General features: G+C 54.7%; 5 protein-coding genes across 5 annotated transcripts; 3 read left to right on the forward strand and 2 right to left on the reverse strand.

Moving 5' to 3' along the window:
- Positions 1 to 213: 213 nt before the first annotated feature.
- Positions 214 to 4,062, forward strand: CCMA1212_003402 (Ubiquitin-conjugating enzyme E2Q-like protein; the record flags this gene model as incomplete). Its single annotated transcript, XM_073700752.1, has 4 exons — positions 214 to 373; positions 430 to 1,884; positions 1,979 to 2,739; positions 2,833 to 4,062. 4 exons carry the CDS (start codon positions 214 to 216, stop codon positions 4,060 to 4,062), a joined length of 3,606 nt encoding a protein of 1,201 aa, XP_073560416.1.
- A 1,407-nt stretch (positions 4,063 to 5,469) lies between these two features.
- CCMA1212_003403 (uncharacterized protein) lies at positions 5,470 to 7,295 on the reverse strand (the record flags this gene model as incomplete). The annotated part of the gene is made up of 3 exons (XM_073700753.1): positions 5,470 to 5,850; positions 5,905 to 6,826; positions 7,033 to 7,295. Coding segments are annotated over 3 exons (1,566 nt in total), but the record flags the coding sequence as incomplete, so codon positions are not given.
- A 1,492-nt stretch (positions 7,296 to 8,787) lies between these two features.
- On the forward strand, positions 8,788 to 9,306 carry CCMA1212_003404 (DNA-directed RNA polymerase III subunit rpc9; the record flags this gene model as incomplete). Its single annotated transcript, XM_073700754.1, has 2 exons — positions 8,788 to 8,919; positions 8,992 to 9,306. The coding sequence occupies 2 exons, from the start codon at positions 8,788 to 8,790 to the stop codon at positions 9,304 to 9,306; spliced, it is 447 nt and encodes a 148-aa protein (XP_073560413.1).
- Positions 9,307 to 9,457: 151 nt separating this feature from the next.
- On the reverse strand, positions 9,458 to 10,190 carry CCMA1212_003405 (Ras-like GTP-binding protein Rho1; the record flags this gene model as incomplete). The annotated part of the gene is made up of 3 exons (XM_073700755.1): positions 9,458 to 9,739; positions 9,853 to 10,066; positions 10,123 to 10,190. 3 exons carry the CDS (start codon positions 10,188 to 10,190, stop codon positions 9,458 to 9,460), a joined length of 564 nt encoding a protein of 187 aa, XP_073560412.1.
- Positions 10,191 to 10,628: 438 nt separating this feature from the next.
- On the forward strand, positions 10,629 to 12,428 carry CCMA1212_003406 (tRNA pseudouridine; the record flags this gene model as incomplete). Its single annotated transcript, XM_073700756.1, has 1 exon — positions 10,629 to 12,428. One exon carries the CDS (start codon positions 10,629 to 10,631, stop codon positions 12,426 to 12,428), a length of 1,800 nt encoding a protein of 599 aa, XP_073560585.1.
- Positions 12,429 to 12,532: the final 104 nt, after the last annotated feature.

The raw sequence follows: 12,532 nt of genomic DNA on the forward strand, positions 1-12,532 counted from the left end.
TTTTCCGTATCACTGAACCATTATTGCTCTATTTTCGCCTTCACTTCTCTCTATATCCGTATTTTTTCGTGCAAGCTCTATAGCGAACATTGCCATTGTGGTCTCCTTTCTGCCGGAACATCTGCCTCAAGGGCGTTGCAAGTGCTGGCATTCGTTTGCGCATCCTCCACCCGCTTTCCATTGAAGCGTCTTGCTCCGAGGAGCTCTTGAACCATGGGCTCGGAACAGTTCAACCAAGATCTCGCCGCTTCCAAGAAGCTGGCAATCAATGGCGTATCCAAGGTCCGGCGAGGAGACTCTGACGGGGAAGTGGTGTTTACCTGGACGCCCAACGACGACACATCTCCCATGGATATTCAGGTCTTGATCCTTGGTATGTGGTAATACTCTCAGCTACGAGCCGAGATCGTGGGTGCTAACGTCCAGCAGACGTCGACTCTTACCCGAAAGGCTCGAGCGTGTTGATCTTCACGGGATCAGAACATTCCTCACCCGATGTCGCCTCTCTTCTCGAACGTATATCGGAGTCACTTGCCAACAAGAACATTCAAACCATCATAGAGACCGCTGCGGAGAAGCTTTCTACCAAGCCCGAAGCCGGCGCCCATGCGAGTGAGAGCGCGATTGTCGCTTGCGGCGAAGATTCCGGCGAAGAGGACGAATGGGAAACGAACTATGAGGACTACTCGGATGTCCTTTTCGAAATCGCATGCGCCTCCTCCAAGTCGCGCATTACCAACAACGACGGGACTGCGCCTTCTGTTGCACGTCTGAAGAAAGAATTGCGGATCGTCCAAGCAGCCGGTATCTCGATTGGCATTTTCCCCCGAAAGTCGGTCAAAAACGCCGAATTCTTCTCACTATCTCTCCGAGTTAAGAAGCTGGGTATCCCCGAACATGCTCTGGAAGCATGGGGCCTTGAGCGCTCCGAGTATCTGGTCCTCCTTTGTCGATTTCCAGCCAGCTATCTGCCCATCTCAGAGCTCATGGACAGCCAACTCGACGACGATAAGCTGCAGTTTCGCTTTGGGAAATGCTCCAAGCCCAAACCATCCATCGACACAGCCCGCCGCGCCTTTGCAGCCCCGTCTGACGAAGCCCCTGAAAGCCAAGATGGCCCTTGCGAGGAGGCGAAAGATGGTAGCGGGAGTTTTGTACCTCTCTATGTGTCCAATTCAATCAACATGCTCATGAACAATCACTTCATGGCTTTGCTGAAAATGAGGCGGCGTGATGGGTTGGCGTGGGACGGAGCTCTGCGCCGTCTGCATCCTGGCTCAAGCAATGATCCTTCGCCGCCCGCGGCCGGCACAGAAGCAGGCGCGTCTGAAGCTTCCGAAGCTATAGTCTCCGAGAATGCGATGCCTTCATTGAGCCACGACTATGCTTTGGACGACGGGGACAAGTTCAGTCTTCCCATGACGGCTATGCAGTTCGCACTACGGCACCTAGCCCGCTGTACAAAGTATTGCATGGTCTGCCACCAGAGGGTAGAAGATGGGTTTGAGGCTCTCAAGCCCTACGTCTGCTCGAACCCTCTGTGCAATTACCAGTTTCTGAATCTTGGCTTGGGAGCAAGCATTGAGCATGAAATCGTCGGCAACCCCTACGTCGTCGACATCCTCATCAGCTTTTTCGCTATCGCCCTTACGGTTCCCAAGAGTCTACGGAACTTCCCCGCTGGTCTCAACATAAAGAGTATCTTCACCGGAAACAAGACTAAAGAAGCTATACGCATTGCTGCCGAAGCCTGTTTCGTCGACAAGACCATTCGCTTTGGACTAGACCTGAAAAAGGCGGACATCAACATCAAAGTCGGCGATAGACTCATGATAGTCTTCAACACCTCGGACACCCTTCCAGTGCCGGCAATACTTGACGGTCGTAAGTAGGCTAACCGTTCTCCCCCCCGCACGCAGCAGTCATCCTTGTGCCACTTGTTTTTATATACCAACCCTGTTCTGACTCCCGCGACCAGATTATGAAAGGCACATCTGCAAAGTGACAAAGGTTGCATGCGAGATCTACACATTCGAGGTTATTGCCACCTTTACGGGTCCCCTGAAAAAGCCGAGGGCGTCGCAAGAAGAAACCCCTACACAGCTTTCGGATCCCAAACAAGGATGGCAAAAAGTCATGATTCTTCGATACACTTGCGAGATTGATCGTTTGAACGAGCTTGACCGAACCGTTGCTCTGGCTATGGTCTTGCACGAAATCCCATCCGTCCTGGACATGAGGAGCTTTCTCTTGAAGAATCCGGGACAACGCCTTACCTCGTGGGGCCGCCTCGACAAGCCTGCGCTCATTCTTCTGCAGTGGATCATATCCTCCAACCGGTCTCTGATACTTCAAAACGATGCGGTGCCGCGGCAACGGGAGGGTGGTCATGCCATTTCGGGCAAAGCAGATCCGAATCCCAACAGAGTGGAAGGATTACCCCCTCAATGGATGCAATTCCGCTTCTTACAAGGGACCCCAGAGCGCGAGCGTATCTTCACGAGTGAAATTGCGACCCTCTCAAAGTCCGAAGGAGACACGGCAAAGTTTCCGACCATCTTTGCATGGCATGGCAGCGCTCTTCACAACTGGCACAGCATCATACGAACAGGCCTTGACTTCAACAAGGTCCTAAACGGACGTTCTTTCGGAGACGGCGTGTACATGAGCAGCAATTTCCAAGTGAGCTTGGCTTACAGCCGGAGAGGGGCCAATCTTAAGATGACGGGCCTGCCACCGGTAAGTATCCGGCTGCCCCTTGACCCCCTTTGATGTCCGGTATGCTTTCAGCCCTCTAGCGGCCAGTTCACTGACTTGCATCATGCGTGATAGGTAACGTACTGGCCAAACTCCGTGCTCAGGCCGTCTTCTGCCATCAGTATATGTGAGGTTGTGAATCGGTGTGACCAATTTGTGGCGACGAAACCCCATTATGTGGTCAAGCAGATCGAGTGGATTCAGTGCAGGTATCTGTTCGTCTGTGTAACGCCAAATGCAGAAGCTTTACAGGAGCCCTTTCCCACCAAACCAAGAGAACCTTGTGCCGGCTACGTGGCTCAACATCCGCCGAGAAAACTGCTTGCTGGTCCGAACAACGAGGTTAAGATCCCCTTGTCGGCAATACTCTCGAATCGCCAGCTCCTTGGCCATAAGGCTGATGGTGCAGTCGACGGCTCTGAGTTGGCCCATACACAGGAGACGGAGGCTGAATCGCCTGACAGCGATCACGGCGAGACGGACCACGAACTGCTTCTTGATTCTGAGGATGACGACAGTGTTGCTGCACGATCCAATAAGCGCCGAAGCTCGTCGATAGACTCTGCCGACCACAGGAGGCCCAAGTTGAGCTCTGCAGAATTTTCAAAAAAGATGCCTAAGGAGAACGCAGCTGTGAATTTTGAGACGGACTTTGTGCCCGGAAGCCTGGATCTGGACTCTCTTCCACGGCTCCCGGAACCCAGCTGGGCCTCGACCTCGCCAATGGCGATCAGGACCCTCAACCGCTCCATCAAGGAGCTTCACGACATTCAGAGCAAAGAAGACCTCGCATCCTTGGGGTGGTACATCAACTTTGACAAGCTGGAAAATGTGTTTCACTGGACCGTCGAGATGCACAGCTTCGACCCTGACCTTCCCCTCGCAAAGGACATGAAGGAAAGGGGATGCACCAGCATCGTGCTCGAGTTCCGTTTCGGCTCAAACTTCCCCTACAGCCCCCCCTTTGTTCGCGTCATTCGGCCGCGATTTCTGCCCTTCATGCGGGGAGGTGGCGGCCACGTTACTGCGGGAGGAGCGATTTGCTCGGAAATGCTCACGAACTCGGGATGGTCTGCGGCCATGACGATGGAAAAGGTGCTTTTGCAGATTAGGCTGGGCTTGACGGAGCTGGATCCTCCGGCGAGACTGGAGATGAAGGGGGTGAACAGCACCCGGGACTACGGCATCGGCGAGGCAGTTGATGCCTACCAGCGGGCCGCGACGAGACACGGGTGGCAGATTCCGAAGGATCTGAAGAGCATTGGGTCTGCTTGGACGTCGCCAGAGCAGAAGAAGGGAGAATAAAAGAAAATCACTGTGCGTTTGGGTGCGGCGAGTGCCGGAAATGCGGAAAGGGGTAGCGAAAAAGGACCACGTCGAGGACGATGCTAAAGGGGATCATCGCGTCGTCCACATGAGCGAGGTTACGACGACAGACAAGGGCATATCTACAACAAGCTGTCGTGGAGGTGGATGAGCAAAAAAGGAGATTTTCAAGGTTCACACCCCTTTGAAAGCGAATAGGTAGCATAGGCAAGCATTCAGATTAGGGGATTCGAGTTATACGAGCTGGCCTGGTATAGCTGATCCGGCACAGAGGCAGTTGCAGTTTAGAATCAAGAGACATTTTGTTCATCTTTTCGTTCATCAATGAATTCGTCACACATGACAACGATGTGTCTTGCTATTTTCTTTTCTTTCTTTCTTTCTTTATTTTTTTTCCTTTTATTTTTTTGATGTCCTGTCTTCTCAAGTTGAAATAACATACTGTGGCCTAAGACCAAGTGCCCAATACCTTGAGTAGTTTACAAGATGTACATCCTTGACACCAAGGTACGGTCCCTCAACAACCCCCCTTAACGCCGTCAACATGGATACCTCTCTAGATATCATCACATGCCACAAGCGCAAGGGCCAATCTTAAAACACCATGGAAAGGTTCAAAAAAAAGTCTACGATCCGATTTTTACTGTCTATAGAGTTTTTACAATTTTTACTTTTTTTTTTTTTTTCATGGTATGCAGTATGTGCTCCCTCTTTGCCCCAAAGCTGCACAGGAAAGAAAATTCCACTTCCCTGATAATGTTTTTTTCTGGGGTTCCCCAATGGACGCAACGCAGCCAAGTTGCTCCTTTGATGACAGTCATGCCAATGCCATGCGTGAGCTTAAACAAAGAAAGATGGAAGAAAAAGCATAGTAGGCAGACAGTCGTGAGGACAGGGGCTACGCGCTTAAACATGCCGCCCATGCAAAGCAGGATCAGACAAGAACTCATCTTGCAGATGGCCCCCCATTTCTCGCAACGAGTCTCTCCAGACATCTTGCTTGAGACATGCCGAGGGGTTTCCGATCAGGGCGGCGGATCGAGTATATGCAGGAACAGTTGGACATTTTTTGGGGGTCAAGCAACAAAGAAGGCCGCACCTCCCATGGTAAACTCCGGTTGGTAGTCAAGCCTCATGGTCCAATAGTCTTTTGATATCGACCTCTCAAAGAGCTAGGGGTATCGTCGATACAGGTGAAGGAAGGGAGGTCGATAAGGGAGGGAGAATGGGAAGAAAAAAAAGATGAAATAACCACAACCAAGCGACCCTCAGAACCATCAACCACCCCGTTCCGTTTGCTCCCTCATCAGCAGTGTAGTGACGATTCGCGTGTTGCGTACGGCTGATCCTTCAGCCGACACCAGCAACTCTCTGTCCAGCCCAAACTTAGGCATACTGGAAGAGCGCGCTGATGGACTCGCCGTGGTGGACGCGGCGGATGGCCTCAGCAAACACGGGCGAAATATCGAGCACTTCCAACTTTGGGCAGAGACGGCGGTGCTCCTCCTGCGGGACCGAGTTGGTCACAATGACCTTGTCGATGGCAGAGGCGTTGACGCGGGCGATTGAATCGCCACTGAAGACGCCGTGGGTAATGAGGGCATACACCTTGGTGGCGCCCTCTCGCTTCAGCAGCTTGGCAGCGCGAGTGATGGTGTTGGCGGTGTCGGCAAGATCGTCGACCAAGATACAGACGCGATTGGCAATGTCACCAACCAGCATCATGCTGGCGTTGCGGTGATCCGTAAACTTGATGGGACGACGTTCCTATTGGGGGGGAAATGATGAGTCGCGAACAAGAAGATTAAGGGGTCATATTACCTTGTGGATGAGGGCAAAGTCCATGTTGAGACTGTCCGCAATGGCGGTGGCTCGCTTTGCACCGCCGGCATCGGGCGAGACGATTACGGCTTCTCGAAAGTCGGGGATGTGGGTTTGGATGTAGTTTTGGAGGAGAAATTTGCCGTAGAGGTTGTCGACGGGGATGTCGAAAAAGCCCTGGTATTGAGGGTCGTGGAGGTCCATGGTGATGATGTGGTCGGCGCCAGCGCAAGTAAGAAGGTCGGCAACAAGAGTGCCGGCCTGGGCAACCCATTGCTTATAGCCAGGCTTGGGCCTGAAGCCGTTGATGTTGGTCTGGTTTTCGTAATCGTGAGTCGTAAAGCTTCGTTGTGAGAGGTCGGGGTAGACTCCGTTGTTGTTGTTGTTGTTGTTGTTGGAGGCGGAGCTGACGCTGGAGAGGGTGTCTGATCGCTTCGGCGCCGCGTCGCCATTGGCCTCAGCTCCCGGGTTCTTTGTGAGCTTTTCGGTGAGGCCATTGACGCCGTTGGCGAGGCCGGCGCTTTTGGGACCGCCAGGCCGCGGCGTGGGAGGGACGCTCTCAAAGGTGTAGTCCTTCTTAGCAGACTCTGACGATTTTGAGAGGGGCGCGCCAGCCTTGTTATACGGCCAGTCGGGCTGTCTCGAGTAGGGGAAGAGAGGCACAACGGCGGTCACCCGCTTGGCGGAGCCAATTTTGCAGGCCGAAATCATGATGCAGAGGTCGATGAGGTTGTCGTTGACGTGGCCGGAGCCGGACTGGATGATGTAGACGTCCTTGCCGCGGACAGAGTCCTTGATCTCGCAGCGGCTCTCGCCGCCCGAGAACTTGGACAGGATGCGGTTGCAGGCCGGGATGCCGAGGAAGTTGCAGACGTTTTCCGTCATCTGCGGGTGGGAGTTGCCTCCCAGGACGACAATGTTTCTAACCATGGCGACGGCGACAGGCAGGGCCGAGACCGATCAGGAAAGGAAAGCCTTTCGAGCTGGCTGGTGAGAGAAGGAAAATCTCCAATTGAGGAGTGCGCAAAGCAGCAGCAGCAGCAGCAGCAGCAGCTGGAGAGATTTGGAGGGGTCGCGTGAGGGCTTGAGCGATGCTCTAATGCTCGTTTTTTTCTTCCCTGGCAAGACCCGCTGTCCGTCGAGTGGAGCAGAGCAAATCGCAGATGCAGAGCCGTGGTCCAGAGATCCGTTGCCGAGTGCGGCCGAAGCTGGAGAGGGCGGGCGTTGACGGAATCAGAGAGCGGCGGCGTAGAGCACGCAAGGCGGCGATGGCGGAGCCACGAAGCAGCAGCAGATGGGCTGGGGAGGGGATTCAGAGCGGCATGATGGTGAAGAGAGTATGACGGGAGAGAGTGGAGATTGGGGGAATGAAGGGAGAAGACGAGGAGGAGGAGAAAGAGAAGAACGAGAAGAGAGAGGCTCTGAGTCAGGAAAGCCGGTTCGACGGCTAGCAACTCCAACAGCAGAAAGAAGAAGAAGAGGGCAAAAAAAAAAAAAAAAAATCTGAGGCCGGTCCCGCATCCCGGCGTGCGTCGTGGGTGCCGAAACGTGCATGAGTGGGGCCCGCGCACGCTTCAGCGGGATGCAGGAGCCTCGCACAGGCCTGGATGCGCTGTAACTCGACCGCTAACGGGGGCCGCAGCAGGCCTGAGAGGCGCCCTGTTTGGCTGTTAAGGCTGGCCCGCCCCTCCACTTGGCGCTGGGCGGGGGACGACACTGTGGCGGCACTGTGCGCCCCTGGAGTGATGCGCAGGCACGGCTTAAGGCGTTTGACCAGACGATGTTGGCTGGAAGATTGCGATTGAAGTTGTAATGATCTTGGATGTTCTGTAATGTGGGAGAAGTGCTTTCTCGGGGGATTATCTTGATCTTTCCGGACACTACAATGCTATCAGCATGACAACGACTACTGGCACAAACCCTACCGCGACTCAGGCTTCCGCTGATTGTCCGATGAGAGTCAAGACATGCACCTGTCTGGAAATTGCGCCATTGCTGCGACCGCTCAGCTTCGAAGACGTCGAGGTACATGATTCAAAGGCTGGTGCCTCCTACAGAGCGGAACGGATGACTTTCAGCAAACAAACCAGCGGTGGCTTGGATGAGTACCTTTAGCTTACCTACTACTAGGCAGGACTGTCACCGCCATTGACAGGAAGCATCTGTGCGATTTGCCATTTCAATTCCTGTACCTGTTTGGTTAGCATCAACGCGGCTGGTGCACATCTATACGCTATCAAGGTATTTCGCACCAGAATCTGTTCAAGTCCCGGTTGTTTGCTGTGTATTGCAGCTGGTTGTGTTGGCACAATGTTCGGCAGCATTTGCGTCAGCGCTCACGTACAAGCAAACGGCGTCTCTTTACTCTTTCCCTTCGCGGGACAAGTCCATCAAGGTATCTAAAGGATCTCCTACCAGAGTAATACCGTTGATCTTCGAGCAAATGATGACGCACCACATTCCGTCTCATCGCCACCCATTCGGCTGCCTGCATGTGATTTTTGACCTATTCAAAGATTGGCTGCATCAACTGTTTCAGCGCTGCGTGAGTGCGGATCCAAACCTGCGCACTGTACCCTGCAGAGCAACTTGGAATTTTTTTTTCCTTAGCGGTCTGCTGAGACGAATCAGTGAGGGGCAATTGACGCTGCTCTGATTGGACCGCCGTTTGGCAGAGAAAATGCTCGCGTCCTCGAATCTTTTCTTAGAGCAGCGGTTTTGATGCTCTGGCGCAGTTCAAGACGAGGAGAGAGGAGAGACAAGACGGGCGATTGTGTCTAAAGGCTCATACGATCTGGGCATCGACTCGTTGATCTTGACGGTCTTCACCTACTTACTTCTGATATCTGACAATTTGGGAGGAACAAAGCCTTCGCCGCCACCATGAAGGTCATCGAGGCTCAGGCTGCGGTGCTCACTAATTATGAAGTGCTGCAGCATCTGACCCAGCAAAAGGAGCGATATAAGCAGAGAAAACGCCGCGGCCCTCCCAATCTCGAGACCGTGGTCAGAGAAGTTCGTCAAGCATCATCCCGAGATGAAAATCTCCCTCCATCAAGTCACCCACTGACACATTCCTTCTTCCAGCTCATCCAATATCTTCAGTCATATCCCAACCCCCTGAGTCAAAAGCCCAGCACATACGCCCCCGACTGCATCTCTCGGCTGCTGGAGCGCCTGAGCCCGTACGAGCTCTCCAAGGGCGAGGTCGTCATGATTCTCAACCTGCGGCCGGCGTCGGTGGCGGCCCTCAACACGGTCATTGAGGAGATGGCCGAGCGCTTCAGCGATGAGCAGCAGGAGGAGATGGTGGCCATCATCTCGGAGGTCTTGGGCCAGTTTGATGCGGCGCAAGGAAACGCAAACGACACGGGCGATGCCACCGAGGCGAATGCTTCATGACGGGCCTTGATGGATCACGGCCACTACGACTCCGTTTTTTTCATTTTGGATGAACGAGCCAACAAAAGACGCTTGCAAGGCTCCATCTACCCATCTACCTCATATCCAAAGGATCCCACTGGCAAGCGGCTACTATATGTAACAAAACGGCTCACATGATTGCACAACCGCCCTCGCTCTGTCCGCCCTTGTCCGTCGTCGTCTTGACAGCCGTCTTGCAGATATCTTCAAACGCCGGCCCCACCAGCTCGCCCGTCACCGCCGAGCACTCGACGTAGCGATCCGCTCTCATCTCTTGGGCCATCCGATAGGCGTCTTGGGGGTATATGATGCCGTTTGGATCGTTCTCGGACCGCAGGTCCCTCTTGAGCCCCATGACGACCACCGGTAAGGAGTCTATGCGGGGAAACGACTGTTTGACCTCGTTGATCCACTGCTGGGCATTATTATGGCTTGTATATAGAAATGCTTGCGGAATACGGATAAATGGGGTATTTTTTATGACAGGGTTAAACAAAAGAAACAATGTTGAACTGTAACACTGACATATCTCTTCATGTTGATGAGACTCAGTCTCTGGCTGATGTCGTAGCATATGATAATGACGTCCGGATCCAGCAGCCGCCAGTTTTCGGGGCTGGAAGTGTCGTAGAACTCGAACCTGTACCTCTTGGAAGACACATTGACCGAGAAGATGTACGGCTGGTCAATGTCACGGAGGAGCGGGATTGGGTTGATGTGTTCGCCGGCCCTCACTCTCCTGCTTGTGGAATCAGCATAGCAGCGCTAAACAAGGTAAAGGCGGTCGCTACGGACGAGAGAAAGTAGGTTTTGCCGCATTTTTCGTCTCCTACGAGAAGTAGCTTGACGACTTCATCCTCCATTCTTCCCAAGAGACGTCTCGTGGATGAGGGCGGAGAGAGAACTGAGAGGAAGAGAGATGAGATGCGGTTGGGTCGAGATACCTTGGTACTTTGGTGTGGGTGGCGCTAATGACCACCAGCCACAGTTGGCAGACCGTCAAGCCACGCCTCTTTCAGACTTCCTTGAAAACCCAGTCATTCAAATCGAAAAGGAGCAAAAGACAGAATCAGCCTCCAAGCAACGGAAGGGAAGAAGGAAAATCTATGAGAGAGACAAAAATGACATAGGAATCTGAGCACTTTCATTACATGCGACCTTTCCACCAGGGGAATCTCGGCCGCAACATCTGTGGGAGAGCCATCACCAGCCGGCCGAGCAGGGCGATAGAAGGACTTTACTCGCATTGCCGCCTGTCCACCGTCAACAACCTGCAGCTTGTTCGCGAGAGAAGGCTCAAGATGTCGGACCAGGGCAAGTACAACAACTGGACCAAGGCCGGGCTCATCCAGCGGGTCAAGGAGCTGGAGAAGCAGCTCAAGGCGTCTTCATCATCTCACGAGCCCGTCTCAACGGCAGATGAACAGCAACAGCAGCCGGCACAGAGAAAACATGAAAATGAAAAGGAGCAGAAACACGACGGGGACGGAGACGAGGCCGCTCAGCCAGTCAAGAAGCCCAAATCCAAGAACAAGAAGAAGATGGACCCCTCGAGATACGCCACGCGCTACATCGCCCTGAAGCTGGCGTACCTGGGCAAGAACTTTGGCGGCTTCGAGTTCCAGGCCATGGGCAACCAGCCGTCCATCGAGGAGGAGCTGTGGAACGCCCTGACCAAGGCGTGCCTCATCTTCCCCGAGGACGAGCGCATCGTCGACTTTGAGTGCTGCGAGTATTCCAAGTGCGGGCGGACGGACCGCGGCGTGAGCGCCTTTGGGCAGGTCATTGGGCTGAGGGTGCGGAGCAACAGGCCGCTGCCCAAGAAGCAGGCCGAGGGCGACGAGGAGGCAAATACGGAATCAGGGCCAGCGTCAGCATCGGCAGAGCAAGAAGACGAATCGCAAGAGAAGAGCAAGGCAAAGGCGAAGAAGCAGCCGGAGCCCCCCAGGCCGTTTGACGACATCCGCGACGAGATCCCCTACCCGCACGTCCTCAACCGGCTGCTCCCCAAGGAGATCCGGATCCTGGCCTGGTGCCCGTCGCCTCCGCCCGGCTTCTCCGCCCGGTTCTCGTGCCGGGAGCGGCAGTACCGGTACTTTTTCACGCAGCCGGCCTTTGCCCCTTCGCCGTCTCACATCGACGGCAGTGCAGTGGACCACCAGCGCAAGGACGGGGGCAGCGGCAGGATGGTGAAGCCCGGCTGGCTGGACATTGACGCCATGCGCGACGCGGCGAAGCGGTACGAGGGCGAGCACGACTTCCGCAACCTGTGCAAGGTCGACCCGGCGAAGCAAATCACCAACTTCAAGCGGCGCATGTTCGAGTCGGACATTGTCGAGGTCGAGGACGCGGCGTCGGCGCTGCCGTACCTCCGCGCGGCGGGCTTTGCTCCCGAGGACCTGGAGGCGTTGGACTCGTCGTCGTCGTCATCCGAGAGAAAAGGGGTGTATCCCAAGGTGTACTACTTCCACGTCCGCGGGTCCGCCTTCCTGTGGCATCAGATCCGGCACATGGTTGCCGTGCTGTTCCTCGTGGGCCAGGGGCTGGAGAAGCCGTCGGTGGTGAGCGAGCTGCTGGACGTGGACAAGAACCCGCGGCGGCCAAACTACGTCATGGCGGACGAGGTGCCGCTGGTGCTCTGGGACTGCATCTTCCCTTCGGATCTGAGCGCGTCGACGGAGGCCCATCGCGCGGACGATGCGCTGCGGTGGGTGTACGTCGGGGATGACGGGCCGAGCGGGCGGTTCGGCCAGTTTGGCATCATGGACGACGCGTGGCAGATGTGGCGCGAGAAGAAGATGGACGAGGTGCTCGCTGGCCAGCTGCTGCAGCACGTCTCGAAGCAAGGCAACAACAGCACCGCCGGTTCGGCGGCGACGACTGCCGCTGCGGCGAGCGTAAAGGTGTTTGAGGGCGGCAATGGGGGGAGGCTGAGCGGCAAGTATCCTGGCGTCATGAACATGAAGTTGCTGGAGAGCGCGGACGAGCAGAACGACAAGTATGCCAAGAGGAAGGGGTATGCGGATGCGGAGGATATGAGGGCGAAGAAGGGGTTTAGGAGTGTCAAGGCTGAGGAGGATACCACCATGGCGGATGAATGAACGCTTCTTTGATTGATTGGACAAGGAAAATTAAAGGACTTCTGGGGCATATAGATCTGCTAAACGCATACATCTCGCGGTGCCTCGCACCATGATGCCGTTCT

Source organism: Trichoderma ghanense, assembly GCF_004382785.1.
Source record: "Trichoderma ghanense strain CCMA-1212 chromosome Unknown scaffold_3, whole genome shotgun sequence".
Classification (NCBI taxonomy): domain Eukaryota; kingdom Fungi; phylum Ascomycota; class Sordariomycetes; order Hypocreales; family Hypocreaceae; genus Trichoderma; species Trichoderma ghanense.